Consider the following 24,901-nt stretch of genomic DNA (forward strand, 5'->3'; position numbering starts at 1 on the left):
TCCTCACGAGGGCCCTTTGCGTACGGGCCTGTGCAGCCAGTGGGTGAACTGACCTGCCTATTTCAAGGGACCAGGGCGGCCATGGTCAGTGGGCTGCGCGTCTGCAGAGTATTTGGCTTTGCCATCTCACGCTGTCCATCCAGAACCAGGCCGTCTCGGGACAGTTGGCATCGAGTAACATAAACCCACTCCGACTTGTCTGGCAACGATGGGACTCTTCCTGAAAGCAGCATAGGGCCTCTTGTAGGGGGCGTGGCCAGGCACAGGAGGACCCAGCCCGGGGATGCATAGCAGCTGGTCTCTATCTCTTTTTGCACACGGCTGTTTGCTCCTGCACACGGCTCCCCTGTGGCTCTCAAGTTCCTTGTACCCAATGCATATCGCCGGACCAACAGGACCATGGTCATTGTCACCCAAGCCCATGGGACCACTTTGGGAAGCACTGCCCAAGCAGAGCCGTTCCCATGGAGAACAGCACCTAGCCCACAGCGGGAGCTGAACACGTGGTGCGGGTAGGTCAGCTGGTTCAGGTAGCGCTCTACCCGCAGTCTCAGCCAGGCTCCAGGCTTCTGCCTCAGTTGCCTGCTCGCAGCTGCCCTTCATCAGAACTGCCATCAGTTTGAGAAAAGGGGAAGTCAAAATTGAGAGCAGGTGGAATATCCACTGTGGGCCCAGCACTGCTGACGATGCAAAGGTAAGTGCCTGCCTCCAAGGGCTTCGGTTAAGTTTAGGGGCGGAGCTAAACAGGGGGATTTGTTCTCACAGAACCCAAGGGCCAAAGTACAGTTGGGATTCCCAGGGGCCAGTACCAGAGAGTCATCAGCAGACAGCCGTGTCTGAGGTCTCATTGCCCGTCCGCCTCTTCTAGCTTCATTCTCTTTGCAGAGCAGCATCCCCTGCTTCGCTCACCTGTGGCCCATCAGGATGGCCCTCAACAGCCCCTGATCCCCGAGGCCACATCACCCAATGGCCTCTCGGTCCATCCCAGGAACAACTCCTGGGAAAGAAGGTCGTAGCCCTTCTCCTCATCTGATTGGTTCTCCTGGGTCAGGTGGACATGATATCGGGTCCAATCAGCTGTGACCTGGAGGGTATAGGTCACATGACAGCAACCTGGCTGCCGAAATGCCTCTTCTGGGCGGGATGGGAGTGCGAGGTGGGCGTTTTCTCTGCTCTTGCACATTTAGGGCTCAAACTCAAGTGGGTGGCTTCTCCCTCATCTCTGTCCTCTTATATTTTCCTTAAGAACCAAAATGTGATGCACAAGAAAGGACTAGGGTTTTCTGATTTTATTTTATTTTTTATAGTCAACAGATGGAGCCCTGATAGATCTGAACAAAGGAGCAAACAGGACGAGGGTGACCTGGGGAAGGTGACCCCTGCTTTGGCAGGTGGTTTTATTTATTTATTTATTTTTAAATATATATATATATATATATATATATATATATATATTAATATTATTGATTTTTAACAGAGAGAAAGGGAGAGAGATAGAGAGCTAGAAACATCGATGAGAGAGAAACATCGACCAGCTGCCTCTTGTACACCCCCTACCAGGGGATGTGCCCGCAACCAAGGTACATGCCCTTGACCGGAATCAAACCTGGGACCTTTCAGTTTGCAGGCCGACACTCTACCACTGAGCCAAACTGGCTTTGGCTGGCAGGTGGTTTTAACATAACATGGCAGATAACTTCTTTGCCTCTCTCGGTGAGATTCAGGATCCCAACCTGCAGCTAACATCCTCTCGGCCTTTGTTTTAACAGAGGTGAACCCATGCTCTATGTTTTATATGCCAGCGATTCATGGTATGTCCCAAGCAACGTGAATAACTTCCTCCTCGACTCGATCCTTTCCACACAGACAAAGCCAACCGGCCCTCTGTTGCTCTCCCACAGTGATCCTGCCCGGGAAGTGGGGGGACACTGGGAAGTGTGCAGGCCGAAGGGGGCTGGTCTCTGAGAGTGAAGCTGGAGCCCCGTGCTGGTTTCCTGTCGCCACAGTGACCGTTCCCACAGACGCTGGGCGTGGCCTCAGACACCTGAAACGTGTTCTCTCGGAGCTCTGCGGGCCAGGAGCCCACCGTCAGCACCACCTGGATGTGGTCACGGTTCCAGCGGGCCGTCCCTTGCATGCTCTAGGGAAGACTCCATCCCAGGCTCTTGCGGCTCTGGTGGCCGCTGGCCTCCTTGCCGTGTGGCCGCATCACTCATCTCTGTGCCTCTGTGGCCGCATGGCCACCGCCTCTTCCATGTATGGGATCTCCCCATCTCTCACTCATGAGGACATTTGTGGGTGACACGTAGTGTCCCCATCATCCAGGATCTCCTGAGCCATCTCACAATCCTTAACCACATAACCATGTGGTTAAGGACTTGTTACAGAAGGTTTTGCCATGCTCAGGTCCCTGATGTCTTTGGGGGCCACCATTCAGCCCACTACAAGCCTCAAGTCTCTCTCCCGAGGATGGTCTAGGCTGGGCAGAGAGGCAGGGTGAGAGTCCTTTTCAAAAGCCGCTTCTCAGCTCAGCTCACTGGAACCTTGCTGTCCCCTTTCCTCTCCCCTCCCATCAGGAGGAGGCATGGAGAGTAACTGCAGAACAGGCCCAGCCCATAGATACACAGAGAACCACGGACCGGCTCAGCAGCGGGCAGGACCAGAGCAGCCTCCAGGATTCCCAAGCCAGCAGGCAGGTCCCCACACTCCCTTCTTTATAGGTAACTAAAGGCCCGGTGCACAACATTCGTGCACTGGGTAGGGGTTTCCCTCAGCCCGGCCTGTGCCCTCTCGCAGTCCGGGACCTCGAGGCGTCCTTAGCACTGCCATGGAGGTGGGAGAGGCTCCGCCATTGCCGCTGTGCTCACCAGCGTGAGCCTGGCTTCTGGCTGAGCAGGTGGGAGTGCACTGACCACCAGAGGGCAGCTCCTGCATTGAGCGTCTGCCCCTTGGTGGTCAGTGCATGTCATGGTGACCGGTTCTGCCGTTTGGTCAATTTACATATTAGGGTTTTATCATATAGGATTTGCATCAGGAAAGTGAAAGGTTGGAACTTCAGGACGGAGTGGTTCACCTCCTAACGGCTGCCTCTCCCAGCCCACAGGAGCTTTAAGGAATCATCTAGGGCCTGAGAATTACGCTTCCAACCACGCTCCCAGCCACGCAGGCTCCCACAGGCTGCTCCACGCGTGCCAATACAGGAAGGCCCTTTGGGAGCCAGGTCTGCCTCCCCAGACGTCCCCTCCTCTCTGCAGCCCGCAGCCCTCTGGGCTGTTCTCCTTAGCCGGCCTGCATTCCCGGGCCCCGCAGGCAGTCCTCCCCACGAGGACCTGCTCACCCGCTTCGTGACCACACAGCCCGGCAGTTCTGGGCAGGGCTCCCTCTTGGCCAGGTCTCAGGGATAGAGAGGTAGGAAGGATGTTCCAATAGATAGTGAGCTGCTAAGCACCAGAACTTCCTTTTTAAAAAAAAGATTTTTATTAATTCCAGAGAGGAAGGGAGAGGAAGAAACATCAATGATAAATCAATCATTGATCAGCTGCCTCCTGCACACCTCCTACTGGGGATCAAGCCCACAACCGGAATCAAACCTGGCACCCTTCAGTCCACAGTCCTTTATCCACTGAGCCACATGGCTAGGGCCAACCCCAGAACTTTCTGCGGGGCCTGTGGGCTCCCCTTGTTCTTGGGGGGACACAAGCCCGCATTCAGCGTCTGGAAAAGCCCTTTATGTGGAGTCACGTGTTTAAGAACTCAGGCCCTGGAGCCAGATGGCCTGGTTCAAGCCCCAGCCCCTGCCACTTCCGCTCAGTGTGGCATCCGCCCTTTAGTGGCTCACCTACAAAATGGGTCCAGATGACATGAGGTCACATACGTGGGGTGCTTAGCACAGCGCCTGCTGTACAGCACGTGTTGGGTACGTATCGGCTATTGGCATGACTGACATTGCTCCATGCTATGTAACTCAGCACCCACATGTACTATAATACATATAAAATACTTTATTATAAAATGCTCGGCATCTTAGAAGGGAACTTCCCCTCCAGCTCTCCTGCCGCTACACGGGAGGGACTGGTCACGTGTACCGGTTAAGACTATGGTCCTCAGCATCTTAAGGCCTCGGGCCCTCGAAGAACCCACAGCATCCGGCTCCGAGGACCCCACCCGGGCCTCACCCCCCCAGAGGCCTCGGACCTTTGCTCGGGTCCCACGCCCTCGCTGCCAAGCTGAGCAGCGGTTCCTACACGCGGTCTGGGGCTCCGGGGAAGAAAGTGAAGGCATAACTTAATTTCTTTTGGAAACAGAACAGTCTCAGTGGAGGCAAAACCGAACCACACTCTATCCCCCGTCCCCAGGCATCCTGTCCTGGTGGGAGAGATGCTGTCACCATCAGGGATTCAGTTGAGGAAAGACAATGGGGGACCATGGACCACCCCTCCCACCCCCCACGGGACCTGCAGCATCATGAGATCCCAGATGGCATCTCTGCCCAGCACGCCAGTGACGAAAGGTCCTGTGGACGTGCGTCACCCCAGAATCACAGGGCTCCCCAACCCACACCCCTGTCCGAAACGGCTCCGTCCGCATCGGTCCCCTCGCTGCTCAGCGGTGGCCGGAGTGGCTTCATTGGGGTCTGTGGGTGCGGAGGGCGAGTGGCAGGAGGGAGCACCCCGGGGGGGGGGGCCGTCAGTCGGGGGGCCGGGCGTTGGGGGCCTTCTCCTGGACCTCGTCGTACTGCGGCGGGGGCGTCAGAGGCTCGATGGAGGGCGGAGGGGTGTTTTTGTCCGGGAGGTTGATCCTGAAGTCTTTGAGGTGGAGCTTCTCGGACTTAATCCTTCGCACTTTCAGCGGCTTCAGGCGTTTGGCCAGCTTGGAGTTCTGCCTTTCGGGGGGGTGCCCCTCGGCGTCGGCCCGGGGGGTCGTGGGGCTCGTCTCGTCCAGCCCCGTCAGGGACTCGTAGGAGGGAAGAGAGATGCTCATCCGCGGGCTGTGGTCCGGCTCCCGCGCTCCGGGGAAGTTGGTGTTCATCACTTCCTCGTAGCTGGGGACGTAGTACCTGGAGGAGGCCTCCTCCTCCTCCTCCTCCTGGCTGCAAGACAACAAGCGTGTGAGCAAACCCTCCATCGTAGAGAATCGCGAGAAGACGGACTTGACATCGAGCGCTAGCCCTGGGCTCACAGACCGACCAGCCTTGGAAAGAACCATGGGGCCCCAGAAGTCCTAAAAGCTAACGCTTCCCCTGTTTGCTACGAGCCGGGCCATGTGCTAAGTTCGTTAGCAACTAGGGACCCGTTTCATCGTCCTGTGAGTCAGGTGCTATTATTATACCCATTGGATGGATGGGAAAACTGATACACTGAGGTGACCTGACCCGGCCCTACCTTTAGCAAATGAGAGGGTGGGAACTGAATAAACGCCACATTCTCAGTCCCTACATCCTGTTATCTGGGTGTTATCGCTCCTTGTCTGGGAGTCCCACACTCCGCATGCCAAGAGGGCCCTTCTGGTGCCCAGCTGGTCCTGTGGCCAAAGGCAGTGTAAACACGCATAAAAGAGCTTGAAGCAAGATGGCTGTCCCCAGGTAGAGAAGGCATCTCTGAACGTAAAATGTCTACGTATTTCAAATTGTTCTGTGATTTTATCTCAGGTTCACCATCAGACTCAAAGAGTAAGTCAGGCCCTCAGCCTTACGTTCATTTGATCGTTGAAGTACACCGTCCCCACTTCCCCCACTCCCAAATGAGGGTGTTTTTTTACACATTTATAGGGACTGATGCCAACAGCCATCTCCCGGAGCCCTACACTTGAACCTATGGGGTGGTAACAGCCAGCCTCAGAAATCCTGTGGTTGCCCTGAGTGAGCTCATTTTGGGGGGTAGTTTTGGGGGGGGGTAATGATGGGGGACTGATTTTCCTTCTTTGTTCATGCCCCTCTTACCCAAGTTTTCTAACACATGCACGCTTGTCTTTTATTATCAGAAAACTGGCTTAATTCTTCCAGAGTAAAAACAACTCCCTCCCACTGTAAGGAGCTCTTTCCTATAAGATACGAGCTACTCACAGAAAATTCAGTCACAGAAAGACCCGGTGAGGAAAAGGAAACCCTCCCCAGCCCTTCCACTGCTAACGTTCTGCCTCCCGCCTTCCCAGATCCGCCCCCACCTAACCCCGCAGCCCCAGGACGGGAGGCAACGAGGCCGCCCTCACGCAGGCCCGGCTGTCCCATCGAATACTGTGGTTATAACACAGCCTCCCGCACCCAGGCTGCTGTGTGGTAACCCCCTGTTCTCAGGGTGGTGGCTCCGCCCCCCCCTAATTAGCAAGTACAGACCAGCTGTGACTGCACAGAAGGTCGCTGAAGGGCAGGCCACAGTGTAGGCCAATGGGTGGATACTTACCGTATTTTTCAGACTATAAGACGCACTTTTCCCCCCCCCAGAAGTGGGGGGGAAAAGTCCCTGCGTCTTATGGTCCAAATATAGCCTACACATATACTTTAAAAAGAAAGGTTTTTTACTTGCCCGGCTCTGTGTGGTCTCTGTGTGCTTGCCCGGCTCTAAAATGGTTCTAAATGCTGCTGTTTACTTTACAGGGTTGATTACATGTGTTTATGACTGTGATGTTGGGTTTTAAGGCACATAAAATATTTTAGGACACTATTTGTTTCAGAATCCTTTTTTCTTCATTTCCCTTCTCTAAAAACTGGTGCGTCTTATGGTCCAGAGCGTCTTATGGTCCGAAAAATACGGTAGGTTGTGTCTCTGAATAACATAACAGGCACCAACTCCTCTGTACGTGTGCGGTTATAAGCTCTCGGAACAGAATCGATAGGCACACACACCGTTAACACCCCCTCCTGCTGTGACACTAATTCCCCTTCAGCAAGGTCACGGGGCCTCCGGCAGCCCGCCAGAGCCCAGGCTGTCCGTCTCGGCCGCCGGCACGAGAGGCAAAGAGAACGGCACCTTCTCGGGGTTTGCATTGCGTGGCTAATGAGGTTGAACGTCATCCACTGTCTGGACGTCTCTGGAACGCTTGCCTGTGCATCCTCGTGTCCATCTCCCCATGGGCCTGTTCGTCTTCCGTCTTCGTGTGCAAGGGCTCTTGATAGACGGGGACCTCGATGTTTATCAACTATCCCCAATACATGGCCTAGCTTTTCATTCTGTTTGGGGCATTTGTGATCCCAGAGAACACCACTTCCTAACCATTTCCACTCGGAGCAGCTGCCCACAGCACGCCGGGGTGGGGGGTGAGGGTGGGGATGGACAAGCGGCCCATCTGGGGGCTTGGGCCACCCCAGTCCCCACGCCATTTCTGGGGGGGGGGGGAGACACACGTCCACATCTAGGTGCATCTGTAACCCGCTCACACCATTGTCCTTGGCAGACTCTGGGACAGAGGTGGAAGGTGACTTGTGCCGTGGGAAGCTGTGTTCTCACAGAGCCCGCGTGGGGGAGAGGGAAGGGAAAGCTTCAGACTACGCTGCTCTCCTCACTGAAGGATGAAAAAGCTAGTGCAGAAAATGAAACCACACACCCTCCGTCTGCTCGCATTCTGCAGACCCTCTGCAGACCCTTCCCTGACCCTCAGCTACGATGTCTGGGTGTGTGCGTGCCTGGCCCTGGCCGGTCTGGGCCGGGATTTGGGGGAGAAGGGTTGGCCCGTCCTCACCTGTCCTCCTCGGGGGCGTGCGTCTCGGGCCCCGGCAGATGCTGGATGTGCGCCATCTCCTCGCCCTGCCGCTGCTTCCGCTTGTCCCGGATGCTCAGGCAGATGGAGAGCAGCAGCAGCATCACGCCGGCCCCCACCAGCACGTAGGCCACCGAGAACGTCTTGCTCTTGAGGATGCCGCTGCCCACCTCCGTCTTGTTGCTGCCCTGCGCGGGGGGCTTCTCGCCGGAGCTGAAGCCGGGCACCAGGTTCCACATGGCCATGATGACGCCCAGGACCAGCATCCCCAGGCCGATGGCGGTCAGCGCGTAGTGCGAGCCGTTGGCCTTGGACTGGGCCATCATGCCAGCGGGAGTGGGGCCGGGCCCGGGTCTGGGTCCAAGTTAGAAAATAAATTTAAAAAAGGCAGCCGCTGATGCTGTCACCACAAAAACCCCGAACCGCACCGAACAGGGTCCCTAGTGCAGCGCTAAAAACACAGCGGAACTCGGGCCAAGGCGAGGCATCCGGGCGGCCAGCGGCGGCCAGAGCCTGGAAGGAAAGCAGAGGAGAGGCAATCAGCTCGGCCGCCACGCCTTGGAGCGCAGCGGCTGCTCTGGGAGGGATTGGGGAGCAGCACTGAGACGGAGCCAGAGCCGGCTGGGCTGCCTTTGATGCATCCCAGATGTCTTCCAGCTCAGCTCGGCTCCCTCTGAGAGCCTGCACCGGGCACTGCCCCGCCTACCCCCACGCCAAAGGCACAGCCAGGCCTTCCCCGGCTGGAGGCCAGAGGGGTCAGGCCTGCGGGTCGTGCAAACATCGAGTGGAATTACATGAAGTGCAGCGAGCTCTCACGGGAGTACGGGAGGCGTGTGAACGATGGCAGGCACCAGCCGTGATCGGTGCTGATAGCAGAACCGCCGGGGCGACCGGCATCGGCCAACAGGACCGGCAGCCAGCCGGAGGGGGTCCTTCCCCAGCCTCAGTGGCTTCCCGTTTCCTGCAGCTGAAACGCCAGGAACGAGGGTCATGGCCCAAGCCAGTCTGGCTCAGTGGGTAAAGCACTGGTCTGCGGACTAAAAGGGTCCTGGATTTGATTCTGGCCAAGGGCACGTACCTCTGTTGAAAGCTGGACCCCTGACCCTGGTTGGGGCGCGTGAGGGAGGTAACCAATCCATGTGTCATTCTCACATCTATGTTTCTCTCTCTCTACCTCTTCATCTCCTTTCTACTCTCTTTTAAAAAAATCAATGGAGCAGAAACCAGTTTGGCTCAGTGGATAGAGCATCAACCTGCAGACGGAAAGGTCCCAGGTTCGATTCCGGTCAAGGGCATGTACCTGGTTGCGGGCACATCCCCAGTGCGGGGTGTGCAGGAGGCAGCTGATCGATGTTTCTCTCTCAATGATGTTTCTAACTGTCCCTCTCCGTTCCTCTCTGTAAAAAATCAATAAAATATATATTTTAAAAAATCAATGGAAAAATATCCATGGGTGAGGATTAACAAAACAATAACAACCAAAAAGGAATGAGGGTCATGGCTGACCTGGCCTGGTCCTGCCTCTCCCCCTCATCGCTCACCTCGCCCCTCTTTGCACACCCACCTGTGGCCTTTCTGCAGTTCCGGGACCACCCCGGCTCAGCCGCCCCTACGGCCCCCCAACAACGAGTGTGGCAAGGCTCCCTCTTCCTGTGACCCCATTGTCCTCCTCTGTGCCTGGACGAAGCAGGGACTCAGACACTGTCTGCTGAATCACGGGAATGAGATGAACAAAGGCTGCATGAAGACAGGTTTCCCTTCAGCCATGTGGGGCTCTCCTTTGCTTAAAGGGACAGGCGCTTGGACGGTCCGCATCTTAGCTGCTGTGCCCCTCTTCCCAAAGCGGCTCAGAGGCTTCTGCTCAAGGGAGCAGCCGGCTGCCCTGGGGTTCCATAGCCACTTCCTGGCCGGCAAGTGGGCCATGTGAGCAAGTCACCTGAAGGGTTAGCCTGGGGCACGTCCAGGGGCCAAGGAGGATGAGCAAGCAAAGCTCACATGTGTGCGTGCGTGAAAGAGAGAGAGAGAGAGAGAGAGAGAGAGAGAAAGAGAGAGAGAGAGAGAGAGAGAGAGAGAGATACTTATCCATTATCTGTTCCCTCACAGTGTCAGGCTGACAAGCATGGAAGTGCAAGCGTCCAAACAGCATGAAAGCAGAGTCAGGATTCTCCCCCTCCCCCAGCTCAAAGGAGACTCAGAGGTCATGCGTAGCATGCAACAGACCAGGGACCCGGCCGGAAATCCATGAGGAAGCGGTGCTCCCTGGTGACCACTCCTCAATGTGCTGACCCCGAGAGACAGCAGCCTCTGCGGGCAGCAAATGCCCGCGGGTGTTTAGATGGGCAAGGCCCTCCTCTCAGCTCCGCATTCTTTCCGATCTGCCCCTGAGGACCGCTAACCAGGCTGCCTGAAACCCAGCGCTCCGGAGCTGTTTTCTCATTAAACAACGGCCTCACTCTGACACTGACCGTTCTGTTAGACAACACTCTGTCAGTATTTGGGATAACATCCTTCATCAGCTTGAAGTCTGTTCCTTTCTCCCCGCCCTTCCCTCGCCCACCACATTTCTGTGCATCTGCGAAGCAGTGTTCCGGGCCCGAGAGAAACACGGGTGAGCAGGGTAAGGGTGGGTGGGGCTTCCGGGCCAGCAGCGAACAGTCTACAAAGAACAACCATAAAGTGGGAAGAAAATACAGGAACAGAGCAGTTAGGCAGCCAGGGTCCTAAGCTGGGCTGGAGGGCGTATGGAAAGTCTCTGCAAGACGGATGTCCCACTGGCACCAGAGGGCCTGCACCCTGAACACGCTACATTGTGTGTGCACGTGTGTGTACCTATGTGCATATGCATGTATGTGAATGGTGTAGAATCCTGTGTGTGTGTGTGCGTGTGTGTGCACAGTTGTGCATGTGTGTGACATGCAGGGCACAGGGTCCTGCTGCAGACAGAGCGGGACCAGTGGAACAGTCTGCCATAAGCACAAGGACACTGGTTTCTCACAATGTCGCTCACAGCCAGCGAGAGGCAGGATGAGGGGTTTGGCAGCCCTAGAAATGCCCCGTTCTGCTGAGTGGACCTGAGACCAGGCAGAGGCGGAGGGCGCAGTGGCAGAGGTGCAGCCTGAGGCTTTTGCTAGCACAGTAGGCGAAAAAGCCACAAACCGAGCACCTGTGAGGCCCCAGCAGGTGGGCTTTGTGCCTGGGAGGCTGATGGTGTGTGTCTTAGGCCAGCGATTGGGGCCACTTTGGCCGCCCCCTCGTGAATTCTCCCATTCAGGCGCTGCCTTATTTGGTCAGGGAGGAAACAGGCCCAAGATGAGAGTCCGGGGCAGAGAGGAACACGCCAGGACCCACACGTTCTAGGCCTCAGGGTGGGTGGGTGAGGGTGTTGGGATGGGCAATGTCACACCATTTCTCTGGGTGGTCAGCGCTGGCATTTACGGATCCGAAGTTTCAGCAGTGTTTAGAGTCTTTGGTTCCGCAATCCCAATGTCTAAGGATTATGTGTAAGGAGAGGATACCCATCACAGCTTTATGGGAGCAAGAAGCCAGACACGACTTAAACAGCCAACAAGCTAGGTCTGCCGAAATGAAACATGCACTTAGTAAATTATGGTCTCCAGGCAACTAATGACACATTTTAAAGTCCAAGAGCAAGGTTAAAAGAATGGTGTGCACAGCGTGGCGCTAATTTAAAAAGCCTATCTACACAGATGTGTATATCTGAATATGTGAGGAAAAAAGACTGGATGGTCCTACTCAGGTTAAAGTAAAAAAGAGACAGTGTATTTTCATATCTACAAACGCGCGTAAAAACCCCAGGTGAGGGGCACATCCCAAATGTGTAACAACGGTTGCTTCTGGGGAGTGAGGGGCCTTGGGAACTGTCCCTGTTACTCTCTGTTTCTGTATTTTGATTTTATTTTATTTTATTTATTTTTACAATCAGAATGCGTTGTTACAAGGCAACACAGCTGGGTGGTTAAGTGTGGACGTTGGAGCCAGGATGCCTGTGCTCTCAGATCCTCCCTCTGTGCCTTCCTAGCTGTGTGACTTTGGACAAGTTACTTAACCTTTCTGTGCCTCAACTTCCACAACGGTGAAATGGAGATAAGCTCGCTGGCCCTCCTATCGTAGGGGGAGTTAACGTTAAGTAAAAGCACCCGGGACAGGAGGTCACCAGCATGCAGTAAGTTCTTATAGAAAAGCTTTGTTATTAAATACTGTATAGAGTCTGCATTCTGAATGGAGTGAGATCACCCACAAGGGGAAGGACTGGTTTTGGGGGGGATGGTGTCATAATCTTAGACACCTGAGTGGTCTGTGGCCCATAAACCAACAGTGCCTCCGAGGTATTAAAATTCCATGTGGTCGGGAAGGAGTGGGGGTGGGGGGGTTGGGGAGTCTGGGAGCATCCCCAAAAGAGAGTTTATAAAGAGTCCTTCGGGGACAATGGGAAAGAGAGGTTGAGAAACACCGGTGACTCAACGTGTCACAGTGCATTGCAAAACCCTGGATTACACACACCGTGATGTTTACAGTTATTTTCTCTGCGTGATGGGATTAGCTTGGTTTTTCCTTCCTTTTTCTCACGGCCAAAATGAGACTCAGGGAAAACCCCAGAAATGTGCACGTGTTGCTTTTTGAAAAGGAAAGTGAAATAAGGGTTCTGCTCTGGGGGCTCACGGCAGGGGGATGTGGCCAGCGGCAGCCTCAGGTGGCTGGTCGGTGGCTCTGCCCCCGGAGCCAGGGTCCCGCTGGCCTCTCGGGACTGGGGGGAGGGGGATGTGAACACCCGGCTCCCTGAGGTGCAGCCTGGCTATTTATCTTTGTTTCTGGCTCGCAGGCCCGCGTTATATTTAGTGTGTGGCGTTCTTTCCCTTTGAAAACGATGGAAAGAAGCTAATTTTGTGCACGAAGGATTTGGACCATGTTGGGTCTGACATGTTCCCAAAACAGCCTGGGGGCTGCTTCAGGACCCGAGGGGTCCCAGCTCCGCCAAGTGCACCTCCGGACCCTGGCCTTGGACCTTCCATGGCTCATGGTCAAGGTCGTCCCACGGGTGAAGGGAGGGACCCGGGGCCCAGGTTTTCAAGAAGAATCGTGAAGCAGCTAAGAGAGGGGCTCACCTGTGGTTACCTGGGCGGCTCCCGAAAGGCCTGAGGACAATGCTTCATGCTCCAGCCTCGAGGGAGGACCCGCCTGTAAGAAAGCAGAGACAGCGGTCTAAGCATGCCGGGAGCACCCGTTGTGTTTCGGGAGTCCGGGTATGGGTTTGGGTAGGGGGACGTGCAAGGAAGGTTGTACCCAAAGAAGCCAACATTCTGCACCAAAGAAGTGGGGTTACAGAGGGATACCAACACCGTAGCTACATTTACCAAACCCTCCCATGGTTCTACCCTCCTTTTACCTGCTCCAGAGGCTACAAGAGGAGAAAAACGCTCCCCTGGGTCACAGGATGTCGGCATGTATGACCTTGGTACCAAACCCAGACACGGACCAGGCGAGAAAGGAAGATAGCAGGCCGATCTGACCCGCATGCATAGACACCAGGGTCCTGAACAAAATCTCAGCGGGGCCCTCATGGCCAAGTTCCAGCCCACAGGCACTTTGTCACCAAGTTCCAGTCCCAACCATGAGCCCCTGACAGACTGACTGCCTATTCAACGGGGGTCCCACGGAAAAATCAACTAAGGGCCTGGCCCAGGAGAAAGGACAAGCCGTGGCCACGGTGCCCAGTGGAGTACGTGGGTGGGGGTGAGAAGGGGAAGAGTCAAGGGTACGTGGGTGTTGATTTATTATTCCTCACACTTTGCATATCTCCCACCAAGGGCGAGTGACAGGGTCCCCTTCTCAGGTCAGAACGGAAATCACGTTCTATCTGGGCACCTTGCCCTCGCCGCTGGGAGACCATCTGCATACGATGAGGTTTCGGGATCCAGGTCCTCGTGAAAATTTAGCTCCCTCTCCTCCTCTCGCCCTCGGTGCCGGCCTTGAGCTGGGAATTTCCCTCCATTCATGTGGGACGTGGGTTAAATGTTTTGGCTCGCCAGATAAGTCATTCATTTAATCATCGGGGTTACAGTGCATTCCCAGCACAACCACAGGGTGTGTGTGCAAGAGGCAGCTGATCGATGATTCTCTCTCATGGATGTTTCTAACTCTATCCCTCTCTCTTCCTCTCTGTAAAAAATAATCAATAAAATATATTAAAAATAAATAAAATCCAACAAGAGGAAGCAGCTCTGCCCCCTTCTCCCTGAGCCCCAGACATTCTTCAGAACGTGATTTGGGAACCAGAGGCCGGATCTGGACCTCGCCTGGCTGCTGAGCTCTGCTCTGTGGCCCCGGGAGACACAGTCCTGGAGGCGCCGGGCCCAGCTGGGCTGGGGGAGGAGCGCTCGGCAGCGAGGTGTCTGGCCGCGTGACCGGCCCCACAACAAAGAGGCTCCTTGACCGTCCTCCCTGCGCCCAGCCTCTTCCTGCCAAGCTGCAGGCCCGGGAACGGGATCCCCATGCCATTCATGCACAGGGACCGGGCCGTGCTGCGTTCCCACCACAAAGGAAGGACTCAGCGGGGCCCTGCGGCCAAGTTCCAGCCCACAAGCACTTTGTCACCACGTTCCAGTCCCAGGCGGCGGGAGGGCGTGGGCCCAGGGACAGGCTCCCAGCGGCTGCAGCAGCTGCTGCTGTGCAGTCCTGAGTTTCAGGCCACATCCCAAGAGCCAAGGTCAAAGGGTGTCGGGTTCCTGCTTCATCAGAACAGGTTCCTGCGGATTGCGCTCGTGGGAGCAATGAGAGCCCTGTGCGCATGAGTCATGGGGGGAGGAGGAGGGCAGCCTGAGCCAGGAGCGACGGGAGAAAGAGGCTGTTCAGTGATCCGTCAGGCAGAGGGCTGACAGCGGTAGGAACGGGGCAGTCAGGAGCCACGGAACGCGGTTTCCGTCAACGACAGGCTGACCGCCTATTGGACGGGGTTTCCACGGGATTACAGAATTTTTTGTGAGAAATGAAGGCTGTGTGGTTCAGGGGGATTTTTTCTCTGACGGGAACAGCGTCTGGAATGTGGCACTCCCTCTCGCTCACAGCACCTCCATTCTGAGCGTACGGATTGCACCCCAGTCCCTCAGCCCCTGGCCTGTCTCCTCCCAGAGGAGCCCGCCCCCCAGCGCTGCATGGTCAGAGGGCGCGGCAGCCCCAGGCCCAGCTGGTGGGCTTCGAAGGACCCGGCTGTAGGTTACTGGTGAGGAACTGAGGTCCTGTCCACGGATGCAGGCCCACGGGAGCCACCTGAACCCCTATGAAGTGCCATTGCAGCTCCTGTAAAGGTTTTCCCTTCCCCTGAGGGGCCAGCCTGTCCCTGGATGTTGGGAACATTGTCAGGTTGTGATGGTGAAAAGCACAGATCGTTTTATTTCTTCCACCAGCTCCATGCCAGAGAGAGCCTTTTATGCCAGACGAGGGGCCCAGAGCACGAATTCATGCCCCTTGAAAGGAACTGTGGGCCACGAGGCTGTGGTAAGCACAGGGGTGGGTCTCAGCCCATCTTCCCTGCCCCTGCCTGGTGCCTCTTGCTGCAGCCTGGTCCCCTGTCTGCGGGCAGCTCTGATCCTGCCACTCCCACATGCTAGTTGATGGTGCCAGCCCCACTTGCTGGCACAGAGTGACTGGAGCTGGTTCCAGAAGCGACTGCTGCCCTGATTGCCCCTCAGGAGCAGGGGGAGGTGAAGAAGCCCTCAGGGGCAATCAGGCTGGCAGACACCGCTGATGGCGTTGAGTGATTAGGACCGGCACTAGGCACTGGCAGTGGGTATGAGTAGCGGCTCTGGCATTGACAGCGGGTGTGAGTGGGGCCGGCACCAGCAGCAAGTGTGTGCGCCAGATGGACCATGGCACATGGGAGTAACCACCAGAGGCTTGCCCTGGTAACATTGTTTCTGGCGACAGCGACTGGCACCCTGCCTTGGTCTGGCATCCCCATTCACCTGCTTCACCATCCCGCCGCAGCCAATACCTGCCATGTTCTGCACATGCCCCCTGGAGGCCAGCACATGTCATAGCAACCGGTTATTTGGTTGTTCAGTTATTCCACGGTTCGGTCTATTTGCATATTAGCCTTTTATTATATAGGATAGGACCCGTGGAACCCAAAACAAATTTCCAAAGTCAAAACAGTGAGTTCTGGGTCCTACACTCTCTCCGTGCTAACACCCTCTTTTCCTGAACCACCACAAAGTTCCTGGATCTGACCACTGCTCCAGCAGGCAGGAGCCACCCACGTGGCCCTGGCAGTGCTATATTCCTTCCCCTTCCGTCCTGGCTTCTCATTCCTGCTGACCCTCAGGCCGCCGTTCACGCCCTCCTGACGGCCACTGTTATGGTGCTCGGCGTCCCACCAGCCAGTTTCCCCTCCATATTTCCACCCCGTTCCCGGGGCAGCGCTGACAGCTCCGTGTTCTCTCTCTGACCCTGTCGGAAGGAAGCCGGGGAGTACTTGGGGACAGTGGGATAAAGTCTGCAGCTTGTCCAGTAAGGCCCTAGGCCTTCCCACTCACTCACTGACTCCCCGAGCATCTTCCAGTCCCGCAGGCCCCAGTCATGGTCAGTCCCTGCCCAGGTGCACCGTTTTACGCTGTACACTGTGTTTTACTGTACCTTTCCGTGTTAGTTATGCTGAGACACACAGATACCAATTCTAGGTTGCCTACAGAATTCGGTACAGGAGCCTGCTGTGCAGGCTTGCAGCCCAGGATCAGCAGGCTGCACCTTAGCGCCGAGGTGGGGAGCGGGCTGCACCACCCAGGTTTGTGTAAGTGCCTCTGTGATGCTCGCACAAGGACCACGCATTCTTCGGGACCGGCCCCGTCATGAAGCAGCCATGAAGCAGCGTGTGATTGGAACAGAAGCTCCGGCAGCAACAAGAACGAAATCAGCAGCAACTGAGACCACGAATCAGACCACACACTCGTCCCGCCCTCACAGCCACCCCCCACAAACGATTAGCCCTCTGCCTCTGAGTCTCAGAGAGGCCGAGTGATTGGCCTTAGGCCACACAGCCGGAAGCAGCAGCGACAAGATTCACAGTCACATCTCGCGGACACTGATGCCCACCTCCTGTCCCTGGCACCACACCAACCCCACAAACACGAGTCCCCGTGGGCCAACCTCTCGGCAGGACACGCAGGCCAGGAGCGAACATGGCACAGCTCATTCTTAGAGACACTTGATCACAGATGCACGAGGGCGGGCAGGTGTGCGCTCCTTTTTTAAAATATATTTTACTGATATTTTACAGAGAGGAAGGGAGAGGGACAGAGAGTTAGAGACATCGATGAGAGAGAGACATCGATCAGCTGCCTCCTGCACACCCCCTACTGGGGATGTGCCTGCAACCAAGGTACAAGCCCTTGACCGGAATCGAACCTGGGTAGGACCTTTCAGTCCGCAGACCGACGCTCTATCCACTGAGCTAAACAGGTTTCGGCCATGCACTCCTTTTAGAGTGGTTTTTTAAAGAGTTCGATCCCCACTATTCCTGGGCCCCTACCGTGTGCCGGGGGCTCTGGGAGGCACACAGGCGCACGGGGCATGCTTTCATAGTCCAGCAGGAAGACAGGTGACCCGCACTCACAGGAGGGAAGGCACCCTCAGGGTAAGAGTGAGCGTGCGGTGAGCATCGACTCTGCCAGGCCCCCGTGGAGCTCCTCCCGAGTATAATCACTTAAGAGCTATGAGTCTATTTTGTGGTTGAGGTTCAGAGAGGTAAAGCCACGTGTCCAAGGCCGCACAGCCTGTACAAGCAGAGATAAATCACGCCCGATCCTAAAACCTGCACTCTTAACCTCTAAGCAGTCCTGCTGAAGGGGGGCCCAGTGACAAGTCCACAGACAGAGCGACGAGGGCTAGGGAGGGGTCAGGGCGGGAAGCAGGAGGGTAAGACGGCAGCCCCACAGCGCCTGGAGGAACCTGTAAACGTCCTTGGGTGGAGTCGGGGTTAGGAGGAGACTATGGTATTCCAGAGCAGTGGTCTGCAAACTGCGGCTGAGAGCCACATGCGGCTCTCGAACCACGGTTTGCTGCTCTGTTGACTAACGAGTGTGGCGACCACTGGGATAGGGGCTTAATCACAAGGAACCACAACAGCCTGTAATTATTGGAATCAAGAGTCTAGGTCCGTGGTGGGCAAACTCATTAGTCAACAGAGTGGCAAAAGGAGGCTCGGGAACCGCATGAGGCTCGAGAGCCGCAGTTTGCTGACCACTGCTCTAGAGGAAGGGCTGGGGCTAAGGCACTGACTGCAGAGCTAAGAGGCAGCCACCCCCCCCCCCCAACCCCCCAGCCTGGGTGGTGGTACATGTCCTGACAGCTCGGGGCTGCTGGCTGAGAAGTTAGGGAGGACACACTCCCTCTGAAGACTCCGGGAGCCGGGAACCAATCCGAGATCTTTTCTTTGGGAGTTTGACGGGGGTGGGGGGGCATGTCTTCCTCTGGCCGGGGGCCTGCACGTGGCCCCATCAGGAAGGCCGGCTCCGGGCGCCCGGTCTCCAGCCCCAATCCGTGTTTCTCGGGAAACGTGACATCTCTGCCTGCTCCCCGCTGGTGCTCACGGGGGCAGGGCAGCGGCCAGAGCTCCTGTCACCGTCCACTCAGAGTGACCCTGACCCCTGGACCCTCCTCCAGGCCCGGGGATGAGCCAGCCGTGGCTTCTCCATCCGGCAAGCGGGGCTGGGCAGCTGAGCCCGGGTGCTGGCCACTGTCCGGCCCAGCCTGCAGGCCCCGCATCTGCTCAGCAACAGACAGATCTGCCGCCTCCGGGCTCACACGGAGTGCTCTGCACACGCGAGCTTGTTTACTCTGCCCATCCAGCTTCCGAGGAGGTGTGACCGGCCTCACCTTGGTCCGTGTTGTCCCTGACTGCAGAGAGGTCGAGGCCCTCGCCCCAGGCCTCACAGCTCCTGAGGGGTGTCCTGTGCACAAAATCCCCTGTTGGGACCTTCCTCATCCCTGCGGGCAGTGGAACCCCAGCCTTCCGGCCAAGCTTAGCTACGCCACGCAGGGCCAATCCCTGTAACGAAGCTTGGCCACATGACCCGGCCACCGGGGCGACCCTCTGGGCGCGAGGACCTTCCAGGGACCAGAGCATCAGGCCCGAGGCTCGGGCCGGAATCTGGGAGGCAGGAGTGGAGGCTGGAGGCACCCGGTCAGAGCACTGGCTGCTTGCCCGGCTCCTGTGCCCCCGGGCATCGTCTGGACACGGACGTGACTCAATTGGTCCCTCGTCCCAAAGAGGCATTTTGCAGCAAAAAGTAGAAGAGGGCAGAGGGGGAGCTGGAACTGAGCGCAGACACCCCCCGCCCCCCGACGCGGAGGCCATCCCGGGGTGGGGGCCTGCAGGAGGCTGCGTTCCTAGCTCAGCTCTGCCCCCAACAGCTACGGAGACATCGTAATTCTTACCTCCTCCAGCCCCCGTGGCGCATGGGAAGAGCGGAACGGGACGGGGTCTACCTCATGGGGCTTTTATGCGAAACGAGGTCAACGTGTTGAGTGTTTATTCATTCACTCCACAGAGTATTAACTGAGCACCTGCCACCTGCCACGTGCTCTAGCGCTGGGGAGAGAAGCATGGCCCTAACAGAGAGGAGGCCTGTCCCCCGATGGAGCTCACAGAGAACCAGCCTGGAGAACATGCTAGAAGGAGGTCAGGCTGGAGGGAAATGGTGCTGGGAGGTGGGCGGCGGTGCCGGAAGCAGTGACTTTAAAATATGATGGGCAGCCAAAACCAGTTTGGCTCAGTGGATAGAGCATCAGCCTGAGGACTGAAAGGTCCCAGGTTCAATTCCGGTCGAGAGCATGTACCTTAGTTGCAGGCACATCCCCAGTAGGAGGTGTGCAAGAGGCAGCTGATGGATGATTCTCTCTCATTGATGTTTCTGGCTCTCTCTCTCTCTCTCTTCCTCTCTGTAAAAAAATCAATAAAATATATTGTTAAAAATATGATGGGCAGACAACACAGCCAGCGAGAAAAGAGGTCTGAGCAGAGACCTGCAGGGGAACCGTACGGAAACCTGGGAGAAGGGCTTCCTAGGCCAGTGGTCGGCAAACTCATTCGTCCACAGAGCCAAATATCAACAGAACGACGATTGACATTTCTTTGGAGAGCCAAATTGTTTCAACTTAAACTTCTTCCACTGCCACTTCTTCAACATAGACTCGCCCAGGCCATGGTATTTTGTGGAAGAGCCACCCTCAAGGGGCCAAAGAGCCGCATGTGGCTTGAGAGCCGCAGTTTGCTGACCACAGTTCTAGGCAGAGGGAGCCTGCACCAAGCCCAAGGCAGGGACAGGAGGCTGAAAGCAATGACTCCCCGGGCGCCTGCCGCTGACGACAGCCCGTGGAGGGAGGCGAGCACCCATCTGTTCTTACAGAGGCCAGGGGGGAGGGGGGGGGGTGTGGGGCTGACTCCAGGCCATTCACACTGAGGGGGGAGGAGAATCTGGGGTCCAGCTCAGAGGCATTTGCCACTCACCACCCTGTGTTTCTCACCCTGAATTCGGGGAGAGGCATGTGGGGGGGCTGAGGAATGGCCCCCGAAGCTATCCAGACCCTAGTCCCTGGGACCCTGACTGGCACTTTACGTGGCAAAAGGGACTTTTCGGATGTGATGAATGAAGGATCTTGAGATGGGCAGGTTAGCTGGGGTTGTTACCCAGGTGGATCCACTGATTACAACCCCAAGTGTCGCCACAGGAGGGAGCAGGACGTACAACCTACGACGGAAGCAAGAGGCTGGCGAGACGAGAGGAGGGGCCGTGAACGGAGGGGGCACGGGGCTCCTAGAGGCCCCGAAGGATCTGTTCCTGCCATGGAACCGGCTGAGTGTGGACTCCGACCTCCGGAACCGCCGAGAACAAACGAGCGTTGTCCTCAGCCGCCGTGTGCGGCTCAGCGGGCACAGGAAGTGAAAAATGAAAGCGGGCAACGTTCAAGATCGCACCTTCCTCGGTGCCCGCCCCGCTGACTGTTTGCTTCCCCGATAGCTGGCTTATGGGGCACAGTTCCTCGTCCCGATCACACCGATCCCGTGAGGGCTGCACCCACTGCCCGTGTGCCAGGCTGGCGGGGGCTGGGCGCTGCCCTCCTCCACCCGGTTACACGTTAACCCGGGGCCCTCCGGGAGCCAGGTGCGCACCGCTCTTTGCCGGGATGAAACCGGGGTAAAGGCACTCGCTCCCGGGCTGTATCCACGGGCACCCCGAGTTCCCGTGGGCTCAGGACCCCGGCCCGCGGACAAAACAGGCCCCAGGCTTCCGTGGTCCTTGGTGAGGGGGTTTAACCGAAGCCCAGGCGTGTGGCGGTGGCAGGGGGACCTCTGGGGCCGGGCCAGGCCGCCAGCTCCCGGCTCAGGGCCCTCCCTGTTCCCAGGCCGCTGGCGGGCCGGCCCTGATGCTGGAGATTAGCACACGGCGGGAGAAAGTTTCTCCTGCCCATATCTGGACATGTTCTTTTTTAGCCATGGAAGTGGCTCCCAGACCTTCTGCCAGGAGCCCGCTTGGCACACAGCTGACCTCGTCCCGTCCTCTGCCTCCCCCCCTCCCCCTTCTTTCTCCCTCCAATTTCTGCTGGAAGCATTCCAGCCAGGGCTGCTTTCTCAAGCCCCCGGCCCTCCTGCTTCCAATTTTTAGAAAGCCACTTGTCACATCCATTCCTTTTTCTTTTTAAAATATATTTTATTGATTTTTTACAGAGAGGAAGAGAAGGATAGGGAGTTAGAAACCTCGATGAGAGAGAAACATCCATCAGCTGCCTCCTGCACACCCTGCACCGGGGATGTGCCTGCAACCAAAGCACATGCCCCCGACCGGAATCGAACCCAGAACCTTTCAGTCCTCAGGCCGGTGCTGTCCACTGAGCCAAACCGGTTTCGGCCCAATTCCTTTCTCATCTTGGCATGGTAACAACAACATTTACCCTCCTCCCAGGTGCTGACCAAGGGCCAGGCCCTGAGCTTCCCAATGCACGTATTACCATTAGTCATTTTATTTACTTGTAAAATCAGCATACCTTATATATGTGGATTAATGCTTATTACCATGATTCACTGAATAGGATTATGTTTTAGACTTATTATTTCATAGCACATTTAAGTTTCCCGAGAACCCTAGTGAGAAAGCTGAACAACCTCCATTTCACAGGCGAGGAAACTGAAGCTCAGAGAAGTTAAGATACCTGCTCAAAGTCACACAGCAAACAACATAGCAAAGATTCAAGCTAGATGTGTCTGGCTCCAGAGCTAGCACACTGTCGTCCTCCCTCCCTTCCTCCCCACTCCCATGCCTCTCCACCCCCACACACAGACTCCCATGCCTCTCCCCCCCCCCCCCCCCCCCCGTGCCCATGGAGAGTCCCTCCCCATGCCCCGGCTGCGGGAAGCCTTTTCGGGGCTGACCTTGGTCCCTGTGGGCAGGAGGCAGATTCCTTATTGTCCTCCGTGTCCTTTCCCCTCCAGAAAAACCAGCTTCCCCCATGTGACTCAGCAGGCCTCTGCAGCCCTGATATTCATCTGGCAGTATTGTAAATAATTGACGCCGGGATGTTTAATCATAAAACTGGAACTGAGGCTGAAGCATGGCGGCCTGCCGGAGCGGGGGAGGGGAGGGGCAGGCCGAGGAGAGTGGGGCTCGCTCTGGGGGGGCTCGGCACCTCCTTCACGTCGGGGGAAAAAACAACAAGAACTGCCCTCGGCCGAGTGCTCAGGAGCTCCCCCGCACGGCCAGTGCTTCCATGCCTTCGCCCCCGTGGCTCCCCGCAGTCTGGGAGGGGGGGGGCCCCTGGAACCCCTGGTGGTGTCGAGGCACAGGCTGTGGAGGGCTGGAATTAACCCCCTCCCTGCCAGGGGTGATTAGACAGGCAGAACCCCCTTCACAGGGCTGAAGAGTGAATGTTTTATCCACGTTAACTGTCCAGCGCTGGGTACACAGTAAGTGCTCAAGCATGGCGCACCGAGGGAAGGAGGACATTTGCATAACCCTAACCCTAAACCCCAACATTAATCCTAGAGTCTCCTGGAACTGAAAAAAGACTCCTTTTGCTTTCTTTCTTTAAAAAAAAAAAAAAAAAAAAAAAAAAAATATATATATATATATATATATATATATATATATATATTATAAATTTATTTATTTCAGAAAGGGAAAGGAAGAGAGAGACAGAAACAACAACGATGAGAGGGAATCATTGATCAGCTGCCTCCTGCATGCCCCCTACTGGGGAATGGAGCCCAAAACCTGGGCCTGTGCCCTTGACTGGAATCGAACCTGGGTCCCATCAGTCCACAGGCCGACGCTCTATGCACTGAGCCGAAGCCGCTAGGGCTCCTTTTACTGTCTTCGCAGACAATCCTCTGGATAAGCCGCCGGTGAACCTCCTGAGGTGCCGATGGTTCCTCAGGGGCTTCTGAGGGCATCTCTCAGCCGGCCTTCCTCTCTGCGTTCTGACCATAAACGCCGGGCGGGCCAGCGAAGTGCGGGAAAAGGCAATGGCCTCTGCGGGTGCGCCAGACACCGCCGGCTGAGGGCGGTGTCACCTGCGGGCACAGTGCCCCCGGATCTCCCCTTCTCCCGCCTGGGCTGGAGGCACCGGCTAGCCAGCCTGGTATCCCAGGTGGCGTGGTTCTGCTTCGCCTGCTCGTGGTTCCCAGTACCCAGCCTTCCCTTCCTGCATCACAAGAAAACCACGGACCCTCCGTGACAAGGGCCATGTTTGCTTCCCGTGCTGCTGTGACAAGTGACCACAAACGTGGTGGCTTAAAGCAACATCAGGTCACTCCCTTACAGTCTGCAGGTCAGAGCCTACGAGCCAGGTGCGGGCGGCTGCACTCCTTCCGGAGGGCACCGGGGGAGCCCAGGCCCTGGCCTCTTCAACTCCCAGAGGCCCCTGCATTCCTGCCTCCCCTGCCCACTCTACCGATTCCGACCTCCGCTCCATCCTTCCTCTCAGAGGGACCCTCCTGCCTGCCTCCTATAGAACGTGACTCTGCAAAGGCCTTTGACCATATCAGGTGACACAATTACAGGTTCTGGATTGGGAGGTGTGTGTGTGTGTGTGTGTGTGTGTGTGTGTGTGAATAAGAGAGAGAGAGAGAGAGAGAGAGAGGGAGGAGGGGGGAGGTTTCATTAATAATTTAATTATCCAGCTTACCATTAGAGTAAGGTGACCAGACATCCCGCTTTTGGTGGGACAGTCCCGATTTTTAACAATTTGTCCCGCATCCCGCGGCGTTTTTAAAAGAAGTCCCCAAAGCGGGATGTCTGGTCACCTTACATTAGGGGTCTAGGCACTGCCCTGTACAATTTCAGGGGATCATTGGCCTTCCACAGACTCTCCCAAGACAAAAACCCCCACTCCGGAATGGACAACGTCCACTGGGTGACAAAACTGGGGGATTACCCATCTGGCCTTTCCTTTTCTTTTTTTTTTCTTTTTTTTAAAATATATTTTATTGATTTTGTACAGAGAGGAAGAGAGAGAGATAGAGAGCTAGAAACATCGATGACAGAGAGTCATCGATCAGCTGCCTCTTGCACCCCCCCCACTGGGGATATGCCCGCAACCAAGGTACCTGCCCTTGACCGGAATCGAACCCGGGACCCTTCAGTCCCCAAGCCGACGCTCTATCCATTGAGCCAAACCGGTCTCGGCTGGCCTTTCCTTTTGAAGAGCGTGCATCCCTACGTCGTGACGAGAAGAGCTAGCACGCACCGAGTCCGGGTTATCTCATTTACTCTTTATGTAGAAGCCGCTACCGCCATCGCCACATGACAGAGCAGGGGGTGGGGTGAGGGGGTGGCGGGCCTTTTTCCTGCCAAGGGCCATTTGGATAGTTACAGCATCATTTGTGGCCCCATATACAATTATCCACTTAAAAATGAGCCTGCTATACTTGATCAGATATTTAATCCACTCACCCCTAACGCCTTGGCAGGGCCAGACCCAGTGATCTCCCTTAGGCGGCCCGCGGGCCACACGTTCCCCACCCCCGATAGGGATGCGGACACTGAGGCCCAGAGAGGTTATGGAACTTGCCCAAAGTCTCCTGTTAATAAGTAGCAGAGTGAGGCTGTGAACCAGACAGTTAGTCCAGAGTCCCTCTGAGATCCTGCCTCAGGCCAAGCTTTAAAAAGAGTGGGGTTTTCAAACGTCTACACACCCTCCAGAC

The 24,901-nt window shown here is 56.3% G+C and overlaps 1 protein-coding gene and 1 long non-coding RNA gene across 2 annotated transcripts; both read right to left on the bottom strand.

Annotated features, from left to right (window-relative positions):
• Positions 1–3,986: 3,986 nt before the first annotated feature.
• TMEM51 (transmembrane protein 51) lies at positions 3,987–8,346 on the bottom strand. Its single transcript, XM_036448176.2, has 2 exons — positions 7,675–8,346; positions 3,987–5,089 (listed from the first exon to the last, which is right to left on the bottom strand). Exons 1-2 carry the CDS (start codon positions 8,016–8,018, stop codon positions 4,687–4,689), a joined length of 747 nt encoding a protein of 248 aa, XP_036304069.1. The 5' UTR covers positions 8,019–8,346; the 3' UTR covers positions 3,987–4,686.
• A 3,276-nt stretch (positions 8,347–11,622) lies between these two features.
• LOC118724639 lies at positions 11,623–22,424 on the bottom strand. The gene is made up of 2 exons (XR_006742256.1): positions 22,133–22,424; positions 11,623–12,888 (listed from the first exon to the last, which is right to left on the bottom strand). It is a non-coding gene; the product is annotated as an uncharacterized LOC118724639 (long non-coding RNA).
• Positions 22,425–24,901: the final 2,477 nt, after the last annotated feature.

The sequence above is a fragment of the Pipistrellus kuhlii genome, unplaced genomic scaffold, assembly GCF_014108245.1.
Source record: "Pipistrellus kuhlii isolate mPipKuh1 unplaced genomic scaffold, mPipKuh1.p scaffold_m20_p_2, whole genome shotgun sequence".
Taxonomy (NCBI): Eukaryota; Metazoa; Chordata; class Mammalia; order Chiroptera; family Vespertilionidae; genus Pipistrellus; species Pipistrellus kuhlii.

Coding starts and splice junctions, on each gene's coding strand:
- TMEM51 (XM_036448176.2), bottom strand. CDS start 8,018: ATGATGGCCCAGTCCAAGGCCAACGGCTCGCACTACGCGCTGACCGCC. Junction 5,090..7,674: donor CACGCCCCCGAGGAGGACAG/GTGAGGACGGGC, acceptor GTTGTCTTGCAG/CCAGGAGGAGGAGGAGGAGG.